The sequence below is a fragment of the Pan paniscus genome, chromosome 2, assembly GCF_029289425.2.
Source record: "Pan paniscus chromosome 2, NHGRI_mPanPan1-v2.0_pri, whole genome shotgun sequence".
NCBI classification, from domain to species: domain Eukaryota; kingdom Metazoa; phylum Chordata; class Mammalia; order Primates; family Hominidae; genus Pan; species Pan paniscus.
The window spans coordinates 43,361,379-43,384,351 of NC_085926.1; the positions used below are offsets into that span (position 1 = coordinate 43,361,379).

General features: G+C 40.2%; 1 protein-coding gene across 12 annotated transcripts in view; it reads right to left on the minus strand.

Moving 5' to 3' along the window:
- ANO10 (anoctamin 10) overlaps positions 1-22,973 on the minus strand; it is a 325,599-nt gene that overhangs the window by 48,459 nt on the left and 254,167 nt on the right. For all 12 annotated transcript variants that reach the window (XM_034956236.3, XM_055109754.2, XM_055109751.2 and 9 more), the window contains one exon: positions 17,494-17,610. In XM_034956236.3, coding sequence (XP_034812127.1) covers positions 17,494-17,610 — 117 coding nt within the window. The remainder of the gene's footprint in view (positions 1-17,493; positions 17,611-22,973) is intronic.

Below are 22,973 nucleotides of genomic sequence, written 5' to 3' on the forward strand. Positions count from 1 at the left end.
ACCACCACACACGGCTCATTATTTTCTATTTTTAGTGGAAATGGGGTTTCACCATGCTGGCCAGGCTGGTCTTGAACTCCTGACCTCAAGTGATCGCCCGCCTTGGCCTCCTCAAGTGCTGGGATTACAGGTGTAAGCCACCGTGCCCGGCTGTGCCCATTTTACAGAGGAAGAAACTGAGGCTGAGAGGTTTGGTAACTTGCCCAAGGTTACTTAGTAATGGTGAAAGCTGGTTTTTAAAGACATGTATACCTGATTCCAACAGCCATTTTATCAACACCAAGACACGCAAAACACCCACCCTGCTCCTGGTGGATTTTGATTATGTCCTCAGCAAACCAAAATGCTTCACTCAAAAGCCAATGTTTTAGTACAGACTGTGAATAAAAATGACAGTTCTTATTTTTTCTTTCTTTCTTTTTTTTTTTTTTTGAGATGTAGTCTTGCTCTGTCGTCCAGGCTGGAGTGCAGTGAGAGGCATGATCTAGGCTCACTGCAACCTCCACCTCCTGGGTTCAAGCAATTCTCCTGCCTCAGCCTCCCAAGTAGCTGGGATTACAGGTGCACACCACCACGTCTGGCTAATTTTTGAATTTTTAGTAGAGACAGAGTTTCACCATGTTGGCCAGGCTGCTCACGAACTCCTGACCTCAAGTGATCCACCCGCCTCCCAAAGTGCTGGGATTACAGGCATGAGCCACCGTGCCTAGCCAAAAAATGACAATTCTTTAGCGAGTTTCCCTGATTATAATTGTTAAATCACACATCATTCTCACAGAAGTGATCTGTGGACAGCTATCCTGGATAAAGTTTAAATAACCTAGACCGATGTTGTTAAAGATGGCTTTCCACAACTGACATTTTAAAAAGTGAACTCAGTCCAAGAAGTTAAAAAAAAAAAAAAGTCTACCTGGATTTATTCTATCTCTAATCAAAACAATATTTCTCACATATGAAAGTAGAGGGGTTGGAGCTGTATCTTCCAGACATTTGGCAGTTCATTTTCTCTTGTGCCTGTGACTAAAACCAGACTTGCAAATTTAAAATATGCCTATCTTTTTTCAGAAATATTCAAACAAAAAGTGTCTACAAATCTACGCATACACTGCTTAGAGCAACTTGGATGAAGAACTGGGGAGAATCCTGAGATCCATTTATTTTCCTAATAACAAATAATACAAGATTCTTTCCAAACTGGTTTGGGAGAGAGATGAAACGTTTAGTTATACCTCTTGATAACAGTTAGTTGGCAGATAGTAACTGCCTTGTAGATTCTATCTAAAAGAATAGCCATCAAAAATAAAAATACAAAACTCAAAAATTTATGGGGGAAAATTCACTTGTTCTCAACCATATTTTTATTAATAGGAAAATACAACATTAAACAGAATTCTGAAAGGAAGAGGAGGAGAAGATGTATTTGTCAACTGAAATTCATAGTCCAGTGGCATTTTAGCAGGTCTGGTATTCTGCTTTTTGCTCTCCCACTACTTACTTGTGAGGCCTTGTTCACATAATTTTAACTCACTTGTAAATGGAATTACCAAGGACATCTGGTTAAACACCCAGAAAACATGACATAGTCAGAACCCAATACCAAATCTGATTTCACGGTTACCCTGAAAATCCACAGGATCCCCCATCCATTCCCAGCCTCTTAATCCAACCAAGTTTAGAGATTATTGTCAATCATCAACCATTCTGGGGAGGCAAGTCCATTTGATCAATGCAATGGATCAAAAGACGAGTTATTTCAAACATCCACTCTGTGTACCTAACAATCGCCTCATTAACTTATTTATGCCAACAAAAACCCTTCTGGTGTCATTTCCAATTTCAATGGGATTTTAAAAGGAAGGTAAACTCTAATTTAGAACCCATGTGCCCAACGCCGTGCTAGGCACCTTCACATAGCGATACAGGAGTTAAGAAGAAATTACTTAGGCAGATAGGGTACAGAAGTCCTCAGTAAGGTTTTCCTTTTAATGAAAAGCAGCTCCAAATCATTTTCTAACAAAGAGCAGCCTGTAAAGTCCAGCTGCAGACACAGACAGGCAAGCTGGGAGCTTGCACGCGTGAATGCCAGAAGGAAAGAACTACCTGGGACTAGGCATATTCAAAATGGTGGCTCCATCTTCCGTTCTCTGCCAACCACATGTGTAGTAAGGAGGAGACAAGATGGCGCTGGCCAAGGGGAAAGTTTATTTGCATAATAACATTAGGGTGGGGCGACCAGCCTTCCCCACGGCTATGTAAACGTCACACCTGACTGAACCAATCTGTGAGCCCTACTTAAATCAGACACTGCCTCCTCAAGCCGGACTACAAAGTCCGGCGCATCCACTACCGGTTGCTCTTTTCCTCTCGGAAGTCCCCTCTCTTACTAGAGAGAGAGCTGTTTTCCTTTCTTTTTTTCTCTTTATTCTGCCCATTAAACCTCCACTCCTAAACTCCTCGCGTGTGTTCGTGTCCTAAATTTTCTTGGTGCAAGATGACGAACCCCAGGTATTTACCCCACACAATGTAGCTGCTTCAATAGTGCTTTTATTTAAAGTCAAACATAAACTGCTATATTGCGACCTGACAGGTCTATTCTTATAGGCTGTGCGAGGATTAATAAAGATAGTGGACTGCTAGTGCTCTATCAATGGCAAAATTAAATAAATGTTAAATATTATATTTCAGGTCACATGGAGGTTCAATTCCATACATGTCTCACCAAGGCTCCCTCCCTCAGCTCTAAGCTTATAGTCTATGGTCTAAAGAGCCTCAAGGATGGTTCGATAACAGCAATGATATCAAAGTCCAAAGAATTGTCTTGGATGTTAAACTGGAGGTACTAAGGTGGTAAAGAATTGTAAGGAAGGCCGGGCGCAGTGGCTCACGCCTGTAATCCCAGCACTTTGGGAGGCTGAGGCGGGTGGATCACAAGGTCAGGAGTTAAAGACCGGCCTGAGCAACATGGTGAAACTCCATCTCTACTAAAAATAAAAAAATTAGATGGGGGTGGTGGCGGGTGCCTGTAATCCCAGCTACTCAGGAGGCTGAGGCAGGGGAATCGTCCGAAACTGGGAGGCAGAAGTTGCAGTGAGCCAAGACAGTGCCATTGCACTCCAGCCTGGGCGACAGGGCGAGACTGTCTCAAAACAAAAACCAAACCAAAACAAACAAACAAAGAATTGGAAGGAAAACTTAGCCAAAGGGCTAGATCTTTATTGGTTGTTACTTATGCAGGGAGAGGTAGCTAAGAGAACATGGGACTTTAGGGCCAGAGACCTGGGTATACAGCATGGGCTTTTTCAAAGTGCTGAAGGTCTGATTTTAGACAAATCACATATCCTTCTTAGTGACCAATTTCCTTTTCTTTTTCCATTTTATTATACAAAAGTAGAGAGAATAATGAACCCCAACTTACTCATCACCGGGCTTCAACAATGATTAACTCATAGCCAAACAGTTCATCTGTCACCCAGCCTCCATTCCTGGATTGTTGATGCATTGGTTATCTATTACTGCGTAACAAATTATCCCAAAACTTAGTGGCTTAGAACAAGCATTTATTATCTCACACTTCCTGTGCATCAGGAATTTGGAAGCAGCTGGGTGGCTCTGGCTCAGAGTCTCTCACAAAGCTATAGTCAGGATGTAGGCAGGAACTGCAGTCATTCAAAGGCTTAGAGCTAAGGCTAAAGAAGGGAATGGCAATAGGTCCCTAAGCCAAAACTGGCCTACAGCCTGTTCAGTAAACAAAGTTTACTGGAACACAGCCACGCTCTTTCATTTACGTATGTCTAAGACTGCTTTTGCATTACAGCAGCAGAACTATTAGCTGTGATAGAGACTGGATGGCCCACGTGCCTAAAGTATTTATTATCTGGCCCTTTACAGAAAAAGTTTGCCAACTCCTAGCCCAGAGAATCTGTTTCCAAGATCACTTGCTCCCATGGTTGTTGGCAATAAGCCATGTTCCTAGTCCTGTAGGCTTCTACACTGGCTGGCTGAGTGTCCTCACAACATGGCAGCTAGCTTCGCAAGAGGAAGAGTGATTCAAGAGGGAGAAGGCAGAAGACATCATGTTGTTTAATGACCTGGCCTCAGAAGAAACATAACGTCATTTCTACAGTATTCTACTGATAACACAGAAAAATCAAGATACAAAGTGGGAGAGGACTCCACAAGGGCATAAATACTAGGCAGCAGGGATCACTGTAGAACATCGTAGAAGCTGACAACAACAGCTGGAGATCCATTCCTTAATCTGTAAAGTCAGGATTCCTAACAAGATCATTTCTATAGAATTTTTCAACTCTAACATTGGACAATTATATGATGCAGAGAACTTCTGATATATTTTTGTGTTTCAATCATAGATGTATTCAATTAGTATTTGTTGCATTTTTTTTTTTTTTTGAGATGGAGTCTTGCTCTGTTGCCCAGGCTGGAGTGTGATCTTGGCTCAATGCAACCTCTGCCTCCCGGGTTCAAGCAATTCTCCTGCCTCAGCCTCCTCAGTAGCTGGGACTACAGCTGTGCACCACCATGGCTGGCTAATTCTTTGTATTTTTGTAGAGATGGGGTTTCACCATGTTGGCCAGGCTGGTCTTGAACTCCTGACCTCAAACAATCCACCCACCTCGGCCTCCCAAAGTGCTGGGATGACAGGCGTGAGCTACTGCACCCAGCTGTTGCTGAATTTTAATATCTGTATTTTCATTTTGAGTTACATATGGGTTCACTATATTACTATTTATGTTCTCATAAGCATTATTTCTTTATGAAGTGATTATTTTCCTTTAGGTAGTATTTAAAAGAGTTCTTAAATCCAAACATTTCTTGTTTTCTACATTCTATTCTTAAGAGAAAGAAACAAATGAGCAAACATGTTGTTCTTAGGGCTTTACTTTAAAAGTCTAAATTTCCTAGCCTATCAATCACTAATATATTTCAGCCCAGTTTCTCTATGTTTATTACATAATATAATATTCAGTCATATTCTTGAGATCCTATAGCATTGGAAATCAAGTAAAAAATATGCTGGGCACAGTGGCTCACGCCAGTAATCCCAACACTTTGAGAGGCTGAGGAGGGTGGATTGCTTGAGCCCAGGAGTTTGAGACCAGCCTGGGCAACATGGTGAAACCCTGTCTCTACAAAAAATACAAAAATTAGCCCTTCATGGTGGCGCACACCTGTAGTCCCAGATACTCGGGAGGCTGAGGTGTGAGGATAGCTTGAGCCCAGGAGGTGCAGGTTGCAGGTTGCAGTGAGCTGTGAACATGCTACTGTACTCCAGCCTGGGCAACAGAGCCAGACCCTGTCTCAAAAAAGAAAAACAAAAACAAAAACAAAAAGCAAAAGCAATGGAAAAAGACAAAGAAAAAGAAAAGGAAAAAGAAAGGAAAGGAAAGGAATACTGTTTGTTACAGTAAACAAAAAATTTCCTATTTTAGCAGTTTACTAGTAATTAAAAACAAAGTTGTTTTTTTAAGTGTGGTTTCCTACACTTTTGGTGTAGGAAAGTATATTAAATATTTAATAATGGTTTCCTGAATCTAATACCCAACTATAACACACAGAGGATAATTTCAAAGTCAAAGGATTAGCACTTAATAGTTGAAAAAAGGCACAAAGGGATGGGGCTTTGACCTTAATGATGTTCACTTAATTAATGACTATTTCATTCAACGATTATAAATCTACATTTCTGGAGTAATCCTGCTTCCAAAAAGCTTCTTGTCTGGTAGTCATAGACCAGTATCTTTAAATTCGATGATGCCAACAGTATAATCTTTTAAAAAGAATTGGCCAGGGGCCAAGCACGGTGGCTCACACCTGTAATCCCAGCAGTTTGGGAGGCCAAAATGGATGCATCACTTGAGGTCAAGAGTTTGAGACCAGCGTGGCCAACATGGCGAAACCCTGTCTCTACTAAAAATACAAAAATTAGCTGGGCATGGAGGCACACACCTGTAGTCCCAGCTACTCGGGAGGCTGAGGTGGGAGAATTGCTTGAACCCAGGAGGTGGAAGTTGCAGGGAACCCAGATTGCGCCACCACACTCCAGGGTAGATGACAGAGCAAGACTGTCTCAAGAAAAGAACTGGCCAGGGCTGGGAGCGGTGGCTCACACTTGTAATCCCAGCACTTTTGAAGGCCAATGTGGGTGAATTGCTTGAGCTCAGAAGATCTAGACCAGCCTGGGGAACATGGTGAAACTTTGTTTCTACAAAAAATAAAAATAATAATTAGCTGGGCATGGTGGTGCACACCTATAGTCCTAGCTACTCGGGGGACTGAGGCAGGAAGATCATTTGAGCCTGGGAGGTCGAGGCTGCAGTGAGCATGCATTCCACTGCATTCCAGCCTGGGTGACAAAGTGACATCCTGTCTCAAAAAATAAAGAAAAGAAAAGAACTGGGCATGGTGGCTCATACCTGTAATCCCAGCACTTTAGGAGGCCCAGGTGGGCAGATCACTTGAGCCCAGGAGTTCGAAACCAGCCTGGGCAACATGGCAAGACCCTGTCTCTACTATAAATATACAGAAAAATACAAAATATTAGCCAGGTGTGGTGGCTAACACTGGTAGTTCCAGCTACTTGGTAGGCTGAGGAAGCAGGATTGTTTGAGCCTGGAAGGTCAAGGCTGTAGTGAGCTGTGATCGTGCCACTGCACTCCAGCCTGAGTGACAAGAGTAAGACCATGTCTCCAAAAAAAAAAGTTTTTTATTGTGATAAAATACGTGTAACATAAAATCTCTACCTCCCTCTTCATAACTTTTTCATCTAACAGTATAATCTTTTAATTTCCTAAAATATTTAATAAAAAGTAAATAAATGGATACATAAGCCAATCCTAGGCATTTACCTGCAAAAGAAGAGCTGCTCTCCCATATGTTGACCATCATGGCAATGCAATTATTAATCTAATACAGAATATGAGATTGGAACTCTAACTTTAAAAAAGAATACATCTTTTTTGTTGTTGTTGCTATTGTTGTTTTTTGAGATGGAGTCTCGCTCTGTCGCCCAGGCTGGAGTGCAGTGGTGAGATCTCAGCTCATTGCAACCTCTGCCTCACGGGTTCAAGCGACTCTCCTGCCTCAGACTCCTGAGTAGCTGGGATTACAGGTGCGTGCCACCATGTCTGGCTAATTTTTGTATTTTCAGTAGAGACGGGGTTTCACCATGTTGGTCAGGCTGGTCTCAAACTCCTGACCTTGTGGTCCGCCTGCCTCAGCCTCCCAAAGTGCTGGGATTACAGGTGTTAGCCACCGCGCCCACCCTTTTTTGTTGTTTTTAAATATAGTTTTAAGCATTCTGAAATCTCTAGAATTTATTATGAGGCAAGTTTTTTCTTTACCAATGCAAATACATTTGAATGACATCTGTGAAAATGGTCCCAAGCACACAGCCATCACTTCTACAGCATAGTGGCCCCAAGGCCTTTCTCTGTGGAATGGACCTGTGCCTCCAGGCCCCCTCTTACCACATTGCTTCCAATCTATCAATGGGGTGACTTGAAAAATGGTAAATTTTATTCCATTTCACAGCCTATTCAGTAGTTTTCATAAGAAAAAATAAATATGCCTATGATTTGGCCATGTTTCTCACATCTACAGGGAATATTAAGATATATAAATTTTACAGTTTGCTTAGAAAACCAATGAGATAAGTAGTCACTTACATACATTGTTTACTGAGGAAGACAACGATCAGAAGAGCTGTAGTTTTATTTTACTGTCTGGATGCCTCTGTGCACTTTAAAGAAATTTTTCTCTAGTGAAAACATAAAATACAGGAGGAAAAAGTCTACCCATCAGTGATAAAAGGAGGATTGCTCCAGAGCCTGAATTAGTTTTCTAGCTAACAAGTACAAGTGCAAAGTACAAACTATTTTAGAATTCTTTCTTGCGTGATTTGGGGTTATTTTACAATCTTGGGGAGCTACTCTTGTTACTGATGTCAACCACAGTCAGATTTTTTTTGGAAAAAAAAAAAAGGATTTGAGCTTTATCAAGGCAAGGTTTGTGGTCCTTCTAAAGTGTCCACATACAATTCTTCAGAATGCATTCTCTTCCCCAGTGATCCCAGAAAGGCACATGACCTGTTTCCATTTCTGCCAGAGTATCTATTTTAAGACTCTTCTTTTTTTGTCCAAGGACATCATTTGTCCTTATTTATTTAATATATTGGCTTGTGAATTACATGTGAGTCAACAAACTCAGTTTGATTAAGTGGATATTTATTCAGAGTCTATTGGGCACCAGGCCCTATGCTGGGTGAGGGGACTCAGCAGTGAGTGAGTCATCACCTGGCCCTCGGGGACCTCGCAGCTCACAAGGGAGACTGAAACAGAACAAACTATAGTGGGGCAAATGAACAGAAATGGGCACCAGGCTCCTGTTACACAATGGGAAGAAGGCTTTCTCCAGGAGGTGGGGTCTGTGAAGCTGACTGCAGAGGGCAGGTATACTGGTGGTCAGAGTTACAAAGTAGGAGTGCTTGGGAATCTTGCTAGACCCAAAAGGTGCAAAGGAGCCAGTATTTATTTGTGCATTAATCATCTTTAAAGGAGGTTATCATTTTATCAATTGGAGAGAAATTTACTGTGCAAAAAATTACCTGCAAATGGCTAACAGACCCTACCGTGGAGAGCTGTTCTGAAGAGACACTGGCACATGCAAAAGGTTTAGAACAGTGCCTGGCTCATGTTCTCACACACTACATGTCAGCTGTTACTACCTCATTGTTTTTACAGCCCAGCTGTGTTAGGTCATGAAAATAGGTGGGATTGCCACAAAGGTAGAATTCTGACTCTGCAGGCAAATCTGATGTTACGGTACCATTTTATCCTAGAATTCCTTGCTGGGTTCACCCAGCAAATGCATGAGGTGGTCCTCCTCCTCCCTCATCATCCTCATTCCCCCAACACACTGCTCCATAATGGGTCTTACTCACATTGCCTCATTCCAGCCTCATTCTGACTTTGCCCCATTTGAGTGTTGGGGGGACTCTAATACAGGAAGGTCAAGTCACTTCTCTGCAGCTACACAGGGCTGAAACCTCCTTTGCAAAAATCATTAACAGTGAGAAAGTTATGACACTGAAAGGGATCTGATCTAACCAACTCCATCTTGCTTCCAACCTCTAAGCTAGCTGCCCTTGCTCATTCCTAGGCAAAGGCCGAACTAACTTTGGAAGAAACTTAGTTTATAGTTTAACTTTGAAACAAAGATGATTAACAGTCCTTTCCTGAAACAAACTCCTTTCTTGCCTGGGAGCCAGACCACCTTTATAAAACTAACAAATTAGCCACAAGACTTGCAACTTCCCCAGTTACTCCTGCAGATAACATGTAGAATCTAAGATCGGTCTTTTAAGATGTCTTTTCCAGTTTTTGCATTTCTGAGGACTGATGGCTCCACCAGATTCACCAACCAGTCCTGTGGCCCTCACCCAGGAACTGACTCAGCTGAAGAAGACAGCTTTGACTCACTGTGATTTCACCTCTGATCCAATTAGTCGGTACTCCCCATTCCCTGGCCCCCTACCCACCAAACTATCCTTGAAAAACTCTAGTCTGAATTTTTGGGGAGACTGATTTGAGTAATAATAAAACTGCTCTCATGTTCAACCTGCTCTGCATGAATTAAACTAGTTCTCTAGTGCAATTCTCCTGTCTTGATAAATTGGCTCTATCTGGGCAGCGGGCGAAATGAACCCTTTGGGTGGTGACAGGGCTGGAAGACAAACCTTCCAGTGAAAGAAGAAAGGGAGAGGCAGGCTCAGACAGGCCACCCAAATGATAGATATACCATAAACTTTGGTACTTTTTACTGGGCCTAGACCTGACTTGGGGCCCCAGGAAGTAGACCACCCCTTCCTAAGGACTGTGGCTATTGGCTTTGTTAGAGGCTAATTCTGTATTTGGATTTAACATTTCATTCTGAACTAGATGTTGGCAGATTAATATGTGATTACCTATTCAACAGTCAAATACTTTAGCACCTTAATTCTAGGCTGTAAAATTTTACAGTTTCCATTAAAAATGCTTATGTATTTACTGTAACTTTTTTTTTTTTTTTTTTTTTAAATAGAGATGAGGTCTTGCCATGTTGCCCAGGCTGGTCTCAAGCTATCTGTCTGCCTTGGTCTCCTAAAGTGCTAGGATTACAGACATGAGCCACTGTGCCCAGCCTCTATTTACCTTAACTTGAGAGCACAAATGGAGCGGGGGGAAGAAGTTCAGAAGTTCTTATGAAATGTTGAAAAAAACCTATTAAATTAGGTTAACATTTAACCTAATTTAACACTGAATACTTAAATATAAACCAAAAATAAAATCCTAAGCTGCTCAACTAACAGAACGGACCCCCTCCCCTGGGCCAAAGGGACCTCAGAGAAACCTGGAAAGCTGAATTCTCAGCCATGACAGGGAGGCTGGCAGGCCTCATTATACATTCTCCCTTTTGGAGTTTAGGTACAAATGACCACCACCAGCATTAACATTAAAATAGAGATCATTAGACTGTCAAAACAGACCCTTTGTGGCAGTAAGATAACAAATTGCAACCTGGCTGCAGTACAGCATCACATGACAGATAGCAGACCCCAAAGGAAATCAAATATTTTACCCCACAATATATTTCTTTGACGTATTTTGAAATGGTTCCACAATACTATCTCTTGTGGGGGAAATCTGCGTCTGTAGAGAATATCCATTAATACAGCCAGTCCTTTCCTGGATCTAGGAGAGATGAACCAAGAGTCTGATACCTCTTAAGGTCTGAAGAAACATTTACCATGTATCCCCTCTGAAGGGTGCTACCATCTACCCAACAAGAACCTTGGCTTCCACAAACCCCTTTATCTTAACTCAGGCATTTCCTTCTACTGCCTCCAGGTCTTTAGACAAAGCTTGACTCTTTCAACCAATTGCCAATTTGAATCCACCTATGACCTGTAAGCCCATCCCTCCCCCGCCTCCACACCTTTCACATCGCATCAATGTATACCTCACATGTATTTATTTATGTCTTTCTCTGTAACTTCTGTCTCGCTAAAATGCATAATGAAGCCAAACTGTAACCTGACTGCCTTGGGCACTTTCTCAGGACCTCGAGACTGTTCCCTGGGACTATGGTCACTCATATTGGCTTAGAATAAACCTCTTTAAATATCTTACAGAGTTTGGTTTTTCCATTAACATAACTTAATTTAAATACACTTAACTCTAAAAAACAAAGACATTATTTGATAAGGCCTGGCCCAGTTGGCCTGTCTAGTTAAGGGTCCTACACCTAATTTGAGGCCCCTGAGAGCTATAATTAGTAGTGTCTCCTTAAAGTCCTTCTCTTGTTCATTTAACTGATTCCTGAGGCTGTTTTCTTTCTCAAAGGCTCTAGGCAGCCAGCCCTGCTCCCTGGCTTCTGTGTGTGTTCTGGGCTCCCAGGAGGGCTGACTGCCCAGAAGCAGGTTAAGTGGATGTTGTCCTTGTGCTCCAGGCCACGGAGTTATCAAATGGTTCCTGCATTAGAATCCTTTCTATTTTTAATTGGATCTTAAAATGACTGAGAGATGAATAAATCAATTTGAAGAGAAATAAAAGGGCATCACTAGGATGATATTTACTGTCTACAATTCTTTGTAAAGGTTTCAGCCAAATAAAGCCTAATCATTTGAAAATGCCCTATGCAAAGTAAACTATTTTATTTTCCTCAGTTTGCCTCCCACCTTCAAGTATGTCTAATTTGCCTATATATTTAGAAACACACACAGCTTCCTATTTGATACCAAAAAAGATCTGTTTTCAGTACATTTCCTTCCCACATTCATTTCAGCAATCCACCACCACTCCTCCTGTCACAAGCTGAGAAGAATCGCTGAATCCACAGAGCACGTCTCCAAATGGGATCCAAGGACCCTGCATTAGAATCACTTGATGTGCTGGTTTAAAAAGGAGATTTCTTGGGCCTTCCTATAGACTGGGGAATCCAGTCTTTCATTTTATGAAAAAAAAATATATAAAAATAAAAAACTGAGGTGCGAAGAGGCCACCTGACTTGTCCACAGGTGGCACAAGGTGGCCTCAAACTTGCTTGTTCTTGGCACTCACCTGGCCATGCTTGGGAATCTATTTTTGCTGGGGGGTGGGGATTGATAAAAGTGGGGTGGAGACACAGGAGCATTTTAAAAAAAAATGTAAGTCCCTGGGCGCCACCTTCGATTTAGGGAAGAAGAATCTTCAGGGCATAGGGTCTAAGTACATGTGTTTTTCACAAGGGTTTACATGTAAAATGCACAACCCTATTTAAGGACTGTCAAATTTCTCAATCATATTTTGCCCATAAAATGAGACTTGAGTTGAAAAGTAGCAATTAAGGTATAAATTAAACATAATAACTATCCATAAGTAATAATTTCTACTGATAAGCTTACTATCAATGTCTGGTCACTTAATAGTGAGACTTCACCCAAATATGTTTTCAATAACTCAATTTCTGATCTGGTCCCACAAACTGACCAGGTTACCTGACAGAAGCTCTCTCTGCTTTTGTTACGTGGGAGGAGCCCAGTGAGTTGAGGCTACTCATAGTTACAAAGCAGATAGTTAAATGTCAGATTAAAGAAAAATGAGAAACCTATTCTCCATCCTAGAAATGGCACTAGTTCAGCAAGTAAACTGAAGTCATGGCCAGTTAATTTTTTGAGTTTCTGAAAAGGAGGTAACCTTTTGTACCTTATAGGACCTCCTGGGCAGTGAGACTAAACAGGAATTGTGATGAAAATGTTTGTCTCTCCTGGTTGGTGGCATAAACTTGGGTGGCCCATGTAGCAGTGTCAACCATGCAGCAAAGCCTTGAGTCAGCAAAAGAGAGTGAGAGGCGGTTGTTACATACGATATCTTTGGTCCAACTTTTACCCTGAAACTTTTTTTTTTTGAGACAGAGTCTCACTCTGTCACTCAGCCTGGAGTGCAGAGGCGTGATCTTGGCTCACTGCAACCTCCACCTTCGAGATTCAAGCGATTCTCGTGCCTCAGCCTCCCGAGTAGCTGGGATTACAGGTGTGTGCCACCATACCCAGCTAATTTTTGTATTTTTAGTAGAGACAAGGTTTCACCATGTTGGCTGGGCTGGTCTCGAACTCCTGACCTCAACTGATCCACCCACCTTGGTCTCCCAAAGTGCTCGGATTACAGGCGTGAGCCACCACACCCAGCCAACCCTGAACCTTTAATTCTCAGATTGATAATTAAAAGAAAAAAATTTAGTGGAGACAGGGAGGGAGAATACTTCTTCTGGGTTTGCAAGGCCCTAAGAGAGCCTGACAACACTCATCATTGCTGTCTGCCCACTTGATGGATCAGAGACATTAGAGCTGCACATGTACAAATTTAAAAATCACCTTCAGGGCAAGCTATGAACGTTCTATTAGAAAGCATTCAATAAGTATACTGGATGGAACCTGTTAGACATCTGTCCCTTCAGAATCACCTTTTCTTACAAGGTGGTTTTAATGAGAGAATCAGATCTATGTCCTCAGGGGAAAAAAATCTCAAAGAGACATAACATCTTTTAGATTTTTCTTCTTCTTTTTAAGTAATACAGGTTGAGCATCCCTAATCTGAAAATCTGAAATACCCCAAAATCCTGAAACTTTGTGAATGCCAAAAAAAAAAAAAAAAAAAAAAAAAGTCATTGAAGCATTTCAGATTTCAGATTTTCCCATTAGGAAGGCTCAGCAGTAAATACAATGCAACTATTCAAAAATCTGAAAAAAAAAATCCAAAATCTAAAACACTTCTGGTCCTAAGCACTTTGGATAAGGGATACTCAACTTGTATGAGAGAGGATTTTGGTCAGTGTTTCATTTCTCAAAGAAGATGAGCATAAATAAATTTGGAATTAGAGCTTTGTCTCACTGTCAGGTAAAGTGTACCTGAAGATATGGGAATCTAAGAGCTAAGATGACTTGAGAGGTCATTTAGCCATATCCATAGTAAACACATATCCATGACACCCTCAATGGCAAATATAACAGTCCTGCATTTGGAGTTTTAGGTAAATGTATTTAGTAACATGAGACATACTAATAATATGTTGAATTTGGTGGTGGTGAGGGAGGTTCATAGGGAATGAGGTATAATTTCATTCTCTCAGAAGAATCCTTTCCTTTTTAGACAAACAAGTAGTAACATGAAATCCTGAGTGATTTTTTCAAAAGATCTTTTTTAAAAAAGCAAATTCATGGAATTTTATGGTATATACAGACCATAAAATTTACTGTATAGATATACCACGAAATCCTGAGTAACATGAAGCATGATTCTTCCTTGACCTGGAGTTAAGATATGTATGCACCAGCCAGGAAGTTGCCTGCCCCCATCTACAAAATGTCACCAGAAATGCAATCAATGGAGAAATCTGATTAACTAAAACTCTTCCAGAGACAAGGCTGTACATTCAGCTTTTTTTCTTACATACCTCATAAAGTTTTTAGATGCTTTATGCCCTCTCACGCATTTTTAAACTGACACCTAAAATCTTTTAGTCATAAATTCAATAGCTGCAAAAATGTAGGCAGTGTGTATGTGCATGCACAAGCATAGACAGATCTTTTTTAAAAAAGCAGGTTACTGGAATTTTATTGTATAGATATACAATAATTTACTTAACCATTCTCCTATTGAGGAATTTAGTTATCTCCAGATTTTTGCTAATAAAAATGTTTCAATGACTAAATTTTGGTACTCTTTTCAGACACAACCATTACCCTAGTAAGGTTTGTTTGGTGTTGGAGAGTAATTGAAATTAAATTCAACTGCAATTCGAGGAAGACTGAACCAATTTACACTTCTGTCAGTTATATATAAAAGAATGTCCATTTCCCAAATCCAGTGAGGACAGGCTATCATGACATAATCCAATAGAACATGCGAAATGTGGTATTTCACTGGTGTTTAAATTTATATTTCTTTAATTTTGAATGAGGTTGAGCATCTCTTCATATGCTTTCCTTTCATTACTGGACTGTCATTTTTTATAGACTTGTGGAAATTATTTTTTGAATTAAAGATATTGACTTTGTTATATACGAAAATATTTTTCCAGTTTGTCCAATTTATCTTTTGAGTTTGCTTATTTTTTGTCATACAGAAGTTTTCATTTTTCATGTATTTTACTTTATCTTTTTTTTTTTTTTTTTAATGATTTTTGGGTTTTGTGTCTTGATTAGGAAGGCATTTCTCACTAAAAGATACACCCAGACTTTTAATAGACTTCTTACGGTTTACATTTTTTACATTTAAATCTGTCAACCTTGAATTTGGTGGTGGTGGGGAGGTTCATAAGGAATGAGTTAAAATACAGTATAATAATTTTCCCAAACAGCTGTTTGCCATCAAACTGTGTAACAAATAATCCTTCTTTTTTCCATTGACATAAAATATCACTTTTACCATAAATGAAATCCCCAGTTTTATTTGGGCCCATTTATGGACTCAATGCTCTCTATTCCACTGATTTTTCCATTTCTTCCCTAATTTAAAATGTATTTAATTTTAATAATTGTACTATTCAGAATACATTTTAATATCTGACAGAGTGAGAGTCCCCATTTTTCTTCTTTATCAGAAATTTCCTTGCTATTCTTAGATGTTTATTTTGATATATTTGAATTGGTATTGGATATTTACAAGATTGAATCTTTTGATCCCAGTAAAGTTTTAAAAAAATTGTTCTATAAGTTATCTATATTGTTTCCATAAATCACCACCTAAGTTTTTACATTTTGGTTTCTTCTGTAAATGTGAATTTTTCATCAAAAATATTTTCTAACTGATTATTTCTTGTGAAAAGAAACACGATTTTAGATAAACTTTGTAACTTGCTTCCTTACCAAATTTTTTTATTTTTAATAATTTATTTTTAGCTATATAATCCTCTAATTTTCTTTTCTTTTTTTTTTTTTTTGAGACAAGGTCTCACTCTGTTACCCAGGCGGGAGTGCAGTGGCATGATCATGGCTCATTACAGCCTTGACCTTCTAGGCTCAAGCAATTCTCCCAGCTCAGCCTCCCAAGTAGCTGTTACTACAGGCGTGCACCACCATGCCTGGCTAATTTTTGTATTTTTTGTAGAGACGGGGTTTCACCACGTTGCCCAGGTTGGTCTTAAACTCCTGGGCTCAAGGGATCTACCCACCTCAGCCTCCCAAAGTGCTGGGATTACAGGTGTGAGCCACTGCACCCAGCCTAATCCTCTGATTTTCAAGTAATGATAATCTTGCCTCTTCTACTTGAACTTATCTCTTCCTCTTATACAACTGCTTTGGTTAGTACCTCTAGAAGAATGCTAGCTGTCAGTGGTGATGATGGATTTTCTGCCATTGCTGGGAATGCTCTGGAGTTTCATTATTGGGCATGATGCTGGGTTCCGGTTTACCATATAGACACACTGGCTAGCCCACATGCCAAAAGTGAACTTGTCCAACCTCTAGGAATGCAGGTAACTTAGTCTTGTCACCTACTGTGTGGCAAACATGAGCACAGCTATGGCTAGTGGGCCTGGGTTCATCCTCTTTTCCACATTCTTATCACAAGTCCTCTTCTGGAGTCACCCTGCCTCATCAGGGCAAGTATTGGTTTAATGTGGGGTTCTCCTGTCCGGCGCACTACCCTTGGAGCCCTCAGGCTTTGATCAAAGGGTCATCTTAGGTGGGTCCTCTTCACGTTCTTTTTTTCTCCCCACTCCCCAAACGTAAGAAGAAATATTTCTATGCAAAGTGGTTTGGAGGCCAAAGAAGGAGTGTGTGTCCAGGAGGTTCTGCCCAGAGCTTGTCCCCTCAGATGGCAATGCCTTACTGATTCTCTCATTTCTTAAATTCCTATGCAGCACTAAAGATAACAAGTGAGAGATACTCCAGGTGTCTAGGGATCTTCTGTCTACTCCCACTCTCCTACAAGCAGAAAATCACCAAAATGGTCAACTCCAGCATGGCTTTTGTTTTTTTTTTGTAGTCTCTGGTAGAATGTGGAAGTCACTGAGGCGCAGTTTCTCCTTTCAGGGCAATTTTGCTGCTTCTACACACCTGAGCTCATTCTGTCTCGCTCTCTGAAAGCTATTATTCAGGATTTTATTCATTCACTTCTCCTCACTTAATGTTTCAGTAGATGGCAAAACTGGAAGCTGTGGGGAGCTGCCCCAGGTTGATTCTTAGATGTCTGTCTTGTTCTTTTGCTGAATGCTAGCTCTATTCTTTATTTAACATTGCCTGAATATTTTTGTTTCTTTAGTTTAGTTCTTTAAACCTATTTGTTGCTCATATTGTTAGGATTTTGGTTTTGTTATGTCATCCTAAACTGGAGTCCTCTGTATTCATTTAAACTGGTAACTTCAAGGCTGAAAAAAATGCTGAGACTAATTCTTCTGAATTATTTTTCCTGTCATTTGCTAAAGCAATACATACATTTTCAGGACAGCTGCTCTTACCTGCTGCTTGAGTGCCTCCAAAGACTCAAATTCCAGTCTGGCTAGTTTCATCTGGATATGCCGTGGCTTATCAGGTATGGCAAATGCAAGTATAAACTTTAAAGCCAGGAGTGCGTGCTGAAAACAAGAAAGAGTACATGTTGATGTGATACATCAGATCATATATGCAAGGAAATAAATTGATATCTAAGCAATCTAGGATTATTTATATTAATCTTGGGTAATTTCTAAGTATTGGCCTGTGAAGTATCAAAGACCAAGCAGGCCCATGAGTTGTACTGAGTGAGTCCACCCTGTTGTGGTCCATTCAGTAATTACTGACTTTGCTTAATTCTTTTTTTTGAGACTGAGTTTCATTCTGTTGCCCAGGCTAGAGGAGTGCAGTGGCACGATCTTGGCTCACTGTAACCTCTGCCTCCCAGTTTCAAGTGATTCTCCTGCCTCAGCCTCCCGAGTGCACCATCACACCTAACTAATTTTTTTTGTATTTTTTAGTAGAGACGGGGGTTTCACCATGTTGGTCAGACTGGTCTCAAACTCCTGACCTCAGGTGATCCACCCACCTTGGCCTCCCAAAGTGCCGGGATTACAGGTGTTGAGCCACCACACCCAGCCAACTTTATTCTTTTTAAAACCAGGTATTCCTGTAAACTGATACCGTAAGGGTACCCTCAATGTTTTATAGAAAAATGGCTTATTCTGAAGTCTTCCACAAACTCTTTTCTAGAAACGCATCTTAGTATACAATATTTGTAGTCACTCCACTCTCTGCCCAATGTCCCTGTGCTGTACTTCAGTTTGAGTTACATGAAACGTACATGTATCTTAAAAATAAGGTGTCATGAATCCTCTAATCCCAATAGCATTTGGTGCATTTTCTTTTATGATGTGATAATAAATAAAGATTAATTCAATGATTGTAACTTTATGCTGCTGACTCCATATATGGTAAGTACACAGACATTATAATATGGAAAACTTAAAACCTGGCTATTATTTTTCCTTCTCACACAAGCATCATAAAGAAGTCCTCTATAACATAATGGTATGAGATGTATAATTAAGCCAATGGTATTGCTTCCCTTGGTAATCCCGCTGTTCAGATGTATAGGCTCAACCTACTGATACTTCTCCTAATCCAGATCATCTTGTGATCCAGAATCAACACCCACAGAAATCTAAGTGATCAAAGGATAAAGCTGCCTCTGTGGTGACAGCATGAGTTACTAAATATTAAAAGTTGTGAATTTTAAAAGAAATAATTAAAAGGCATTAAGAAAATCAATGAGAGAGATGGAACAGCCTTTAAGAAATGTTGCATTGAATTATTGACAGAAAAAGGACAGTTGAAAAAAATTAAATGAATTTCTTACTGTGATATTTCCAAAAGGAGAAATGAGGGATAAATAACAAGCAGATATCTCCTGGGAGAAGCATGAAATAGTGAAGGAAATCAGCATGATGCCAGAACAAGCAATAATTTAATCAGAAGACTTGAAAACCAGCAGAACCCCAGGACAGGCCAAGCAGTGGCTGGTATTAACAAGAGACAAAGAATAGACCAGGGACAAACAGCCTTCATGTAAATGTGACTGCCATGACCAAAGATGACACTGGAAGATACTGATTAAGGGTCTAGAGTAGGAAAACAAGTAGATAATACAGCATGGACCAGATGATACCCTATGTTGAAATTCTGAACTAACTGAATTAATAAAAACCTGGATATAATCTCCAAAGAATACATGAATAATTCAGAAAAGGCTATGCTGTACTGTTATTTCATTCCATTAGAGTACTGAGATAAAATTTTATACAAGACAATCTCTTCAGTGGAAATATCAGACAAGAAGTACACAAATTAGTAGATAAAAATAAATCTTCCATGTATTTCAGAGTCTGTGTGGGCTTAAGTTGCCGGAGCCCTACATGACATGACAAAGTCATGGCCCCTTTCCATCTCTCCTAATAAATCTGTACCCATTTCCTCTTCCTCAGAGCCTTGGCAGGAATGAAAAAAACAAAATATCCTGCTGAGGAAGGACATGCTTCCCTTGGATGTAAGGCATCTGGAAGGTGTAAACTCTCGTTTGGGAACCAGGACTGGCTAACAGGTAACAGAACAAGTAGGTAACAGAACAAGGCTGCCCAGATTTTGCTGCTGTGGTTTCCATGCGAACTGTTCACAAAATTCTCATGAATTGAAAAAAGTTGGTATTGATTAGACAATATTAATCAAAACAGGATGCCATTTTAAACATTTGCATAGCAACATGCTTTTATGAGTAATTCTCTACAGTTTATTTTCCAAAAAATATAGCATCTTCACAATGGTTTTCTTTAGATGGTGGCACTATAGGCAGTCTATCTTTACTCTTTAATGGACATGAATTACTTTTATATGGGGGAAAAACTTATATCAAAAAGAACACAGGGATTCCTATAAATGAATTACATATGCCCTGCCACGCTCCTAAACTCACCTCGTCCTGATTGCTCATTTGCCCAGTAAACAGACAAAGCCAGACAATCTGCAGTTCAGAGAATATGGCTTTTTAAACTGAAGTCCAAGAATATAAGAAGCTGGGCAAAGTGGGCTGGGTGCAGTGGCTCACGCCTGTAATCCCAGCACTTTGAGAGGCTGAGGTGGGTGGATCATTTGAGGTCAGGAGTTCAAGACCAGCCTGGACAACTTGGGGAAACCCCATCTCCACTAGAAATACAAAAATTAGCCAGGCATGGTGGCAGGCATCTGTAATCCCAGCTACTTGGGAAGTTGAGGCAGGGGAATTGCTTGCACTTGGAAGGCGGAGGTTTCAGTGAGCTGAGATCGTGCCACTGCACTCCAGCCTGGGTGACAGAGCGAGACTCCATCTCAGAAAAAAAAAAAAAAAAAAAAAAAAAAAAAGCTGGGCAAAGTGATCACGTTGTATTCATTCATTCTGCAAATATGTGGAAAGTACTTATGCAGGGCCAGAGTGCTCAGATGGAAGCCTTCATCAACTACTTCCTAACCTTCTCTAATCTGTCATACTGATTTTCTCCCCACTTTGCCAAACTACCAGAAATTTCACCAATTATAGGTTTATTTGCTTTAATACACATTTTCTATTAAAAGTGAAAGCATCAGTGGGAAGGTTAAGGAGCATCAACCATTCACAGATATTGGTTAATTACTTTAATTAGCTGTTGCTAGCAAGTTATTTCTTGCTATCCTCCACCCCTACCCCTACCCCTAGGCAAATAACAATGAATACTTGTGAGTGAGGTGGGAAGACAACACAGCAGAGATAGAATCAGCTTCAACAGCAGGGGACCTGCTTCAAGGAAGAGGTGTAAAGAGAAGCAGAAAGGAGCCAATATTGTCTCTATGGTCAGGAAAGGATATATTAGACCTTCCCCACCTCTACCCCAACTTTCTTAGGGTTTCTCTTACCCAGGATCCAGAATTCAAGTTAAGCATCATTAAGGAAGCTTTTGTGTTGTAGCCTGGAAGCCTAAATAACATTTATAGCCTCGTGTTTCAAAAGGTCAATTTTTTGGATATTATTTATATTTTCCATACAGCCACTCTGTTTCAAGGCTGGGAACTGCTTTATGCTAACTAATCTGAGAAAGAAAAAAAACCACAAAAAGCATTTTCATCATTTTTTCTTGTTTAAATAAAAGAAAATAAGATAAAATAGGAATCTATTCATATTTGAAGAAAAACACTCAAAATGAACAGTGGGGTGGAAGGAGCCTGTCTATGAAAAAAGAAGACATTTTATGCACCAGAATTGTGATTCTTCATCAACAATCTTCTTTTACAGTAAAACTCACAAAATTATATCCTAAACAAAGTAAAGGAGAAGAACAGTGAAGGTGGGGGGAGGGGAGGGTGAGGAGACGGGCAGAATTTTAAAACTAGCAAATACAAAGAAGTTGGCTCCCCACAACAATATGCCTTAAAAAGTGATTATAGGGTGTCTGAGTTGGGAAAGGGAAAAAAAGTAACAGGACCAGAGAAAATTAGCTCTCAGAAGCTAAATGTTTTCCAGTGCCAGCGGTAAAGTACTGCCCGCTCTGCTATTAGCACATTGCTCACCTTTGGTCACTGCAGGGTTGTCAAACCCTAGGACTCTCATGCCAGCTGCAAGGACAGCCAGCAGAACCATTTTATTTTGCAAAAACTAGAAAACTTGTGATATGATCCATAGTAGTAGCTGTGTTTTGTAGTAATATGTCCCCAACCCTGTCTCTAATGAAACAGAAAATGCAAATTAGAGTTGAATTCTTAGAATTCTGAAAAGCAGATCTGATTCCTACAATGGTATGTATGCAGAGTTACCTGTCTCCATTCAGATCGCAGCCAGGACTGAACAAAAGGAGTGCCCTGAAAAAGGTATCCTCTGCTGATTACTAGACAAATTACATGCCAAATGCAAATTAATAAAAATGATTAATGGAGCAGAGATGGAAAAAAATGTTATGGAATTAGGCTCTTAAGAAAACAACCTCAGGGATTTTCATTTTAAGATGGCAGACCAAGCATGTACATCTACTTCTTCTACCTCCCAAAGGTCCCCTGAAATGACAGAAAGATGTATTCTAAAAGAAACAACACTGGAAAATAAGAGAAGTTGCCAGAACTTCTGAGGATAGTACCAAGGTAAAGGCAGGTACTCTCAAAGGAGCCTCAAAGAAGGCCCAATGTCAGATTTGACCCCACAAAGGAAAGGACTGAACCAGGGAGTCTGCACCAAAGTGAATAAAGAACAGCCATCAGAGAAGCTGGGGTCATAGGGACCTTTCTCATGCCACCTTGAGAGGGAAAGAGAAAGTAGAATGTATACATCCAACTTTCTGTCTTTTCAGAGGACCGCCTGAGGGACTAGTTTCTGCCTTTTCTAAATTAGAGGGCATGTGAACTTAAAGGATATACTTTAAATGCCTAGGGAGTGCTGAGAATAATTAAGAGCTTGTCAGCTTGTAGCAGCACCAGAGAACTTGCAGTACAGCAGACAGATACCAGAGGCAGCAAGAAATTACAATCTCCTAAAAAAGAAGCTGGCAAGCCTTTTTAATCGGGAAATTAGATGCATAATCCCAGAGAAGACACACTACCAGAAAAGATTTGAGAGACTCTCTGATTCTCTAACTGGGCTGATTGGTGAAGGCCTTCCTTGTATAAAGCTAGTCTGTAATGACAGAGAGATGGCTGTTTTTCAGATGCCCAAATGCCAGCAAAAAACAAAAGGGCATCTGAAAAAAAAAAAAAACAAAAAAAACCCAAAAACAACAACAACAAAAAAAAAAAACAAGGAAAAATGGCCCAAGCAAAGAAACACAATAATTCTTCAGAAGCTGACCCAAAAGAAATGAAGATCTGTGAATTGCCTGACAGAGAATTCAAATAACTGTCTTTAAAAAGCTCAGTGAGCTATAAGAGGTCACAGACAACTAAATAAAATGAGGAAAACAATGCATGAACAGAAAGA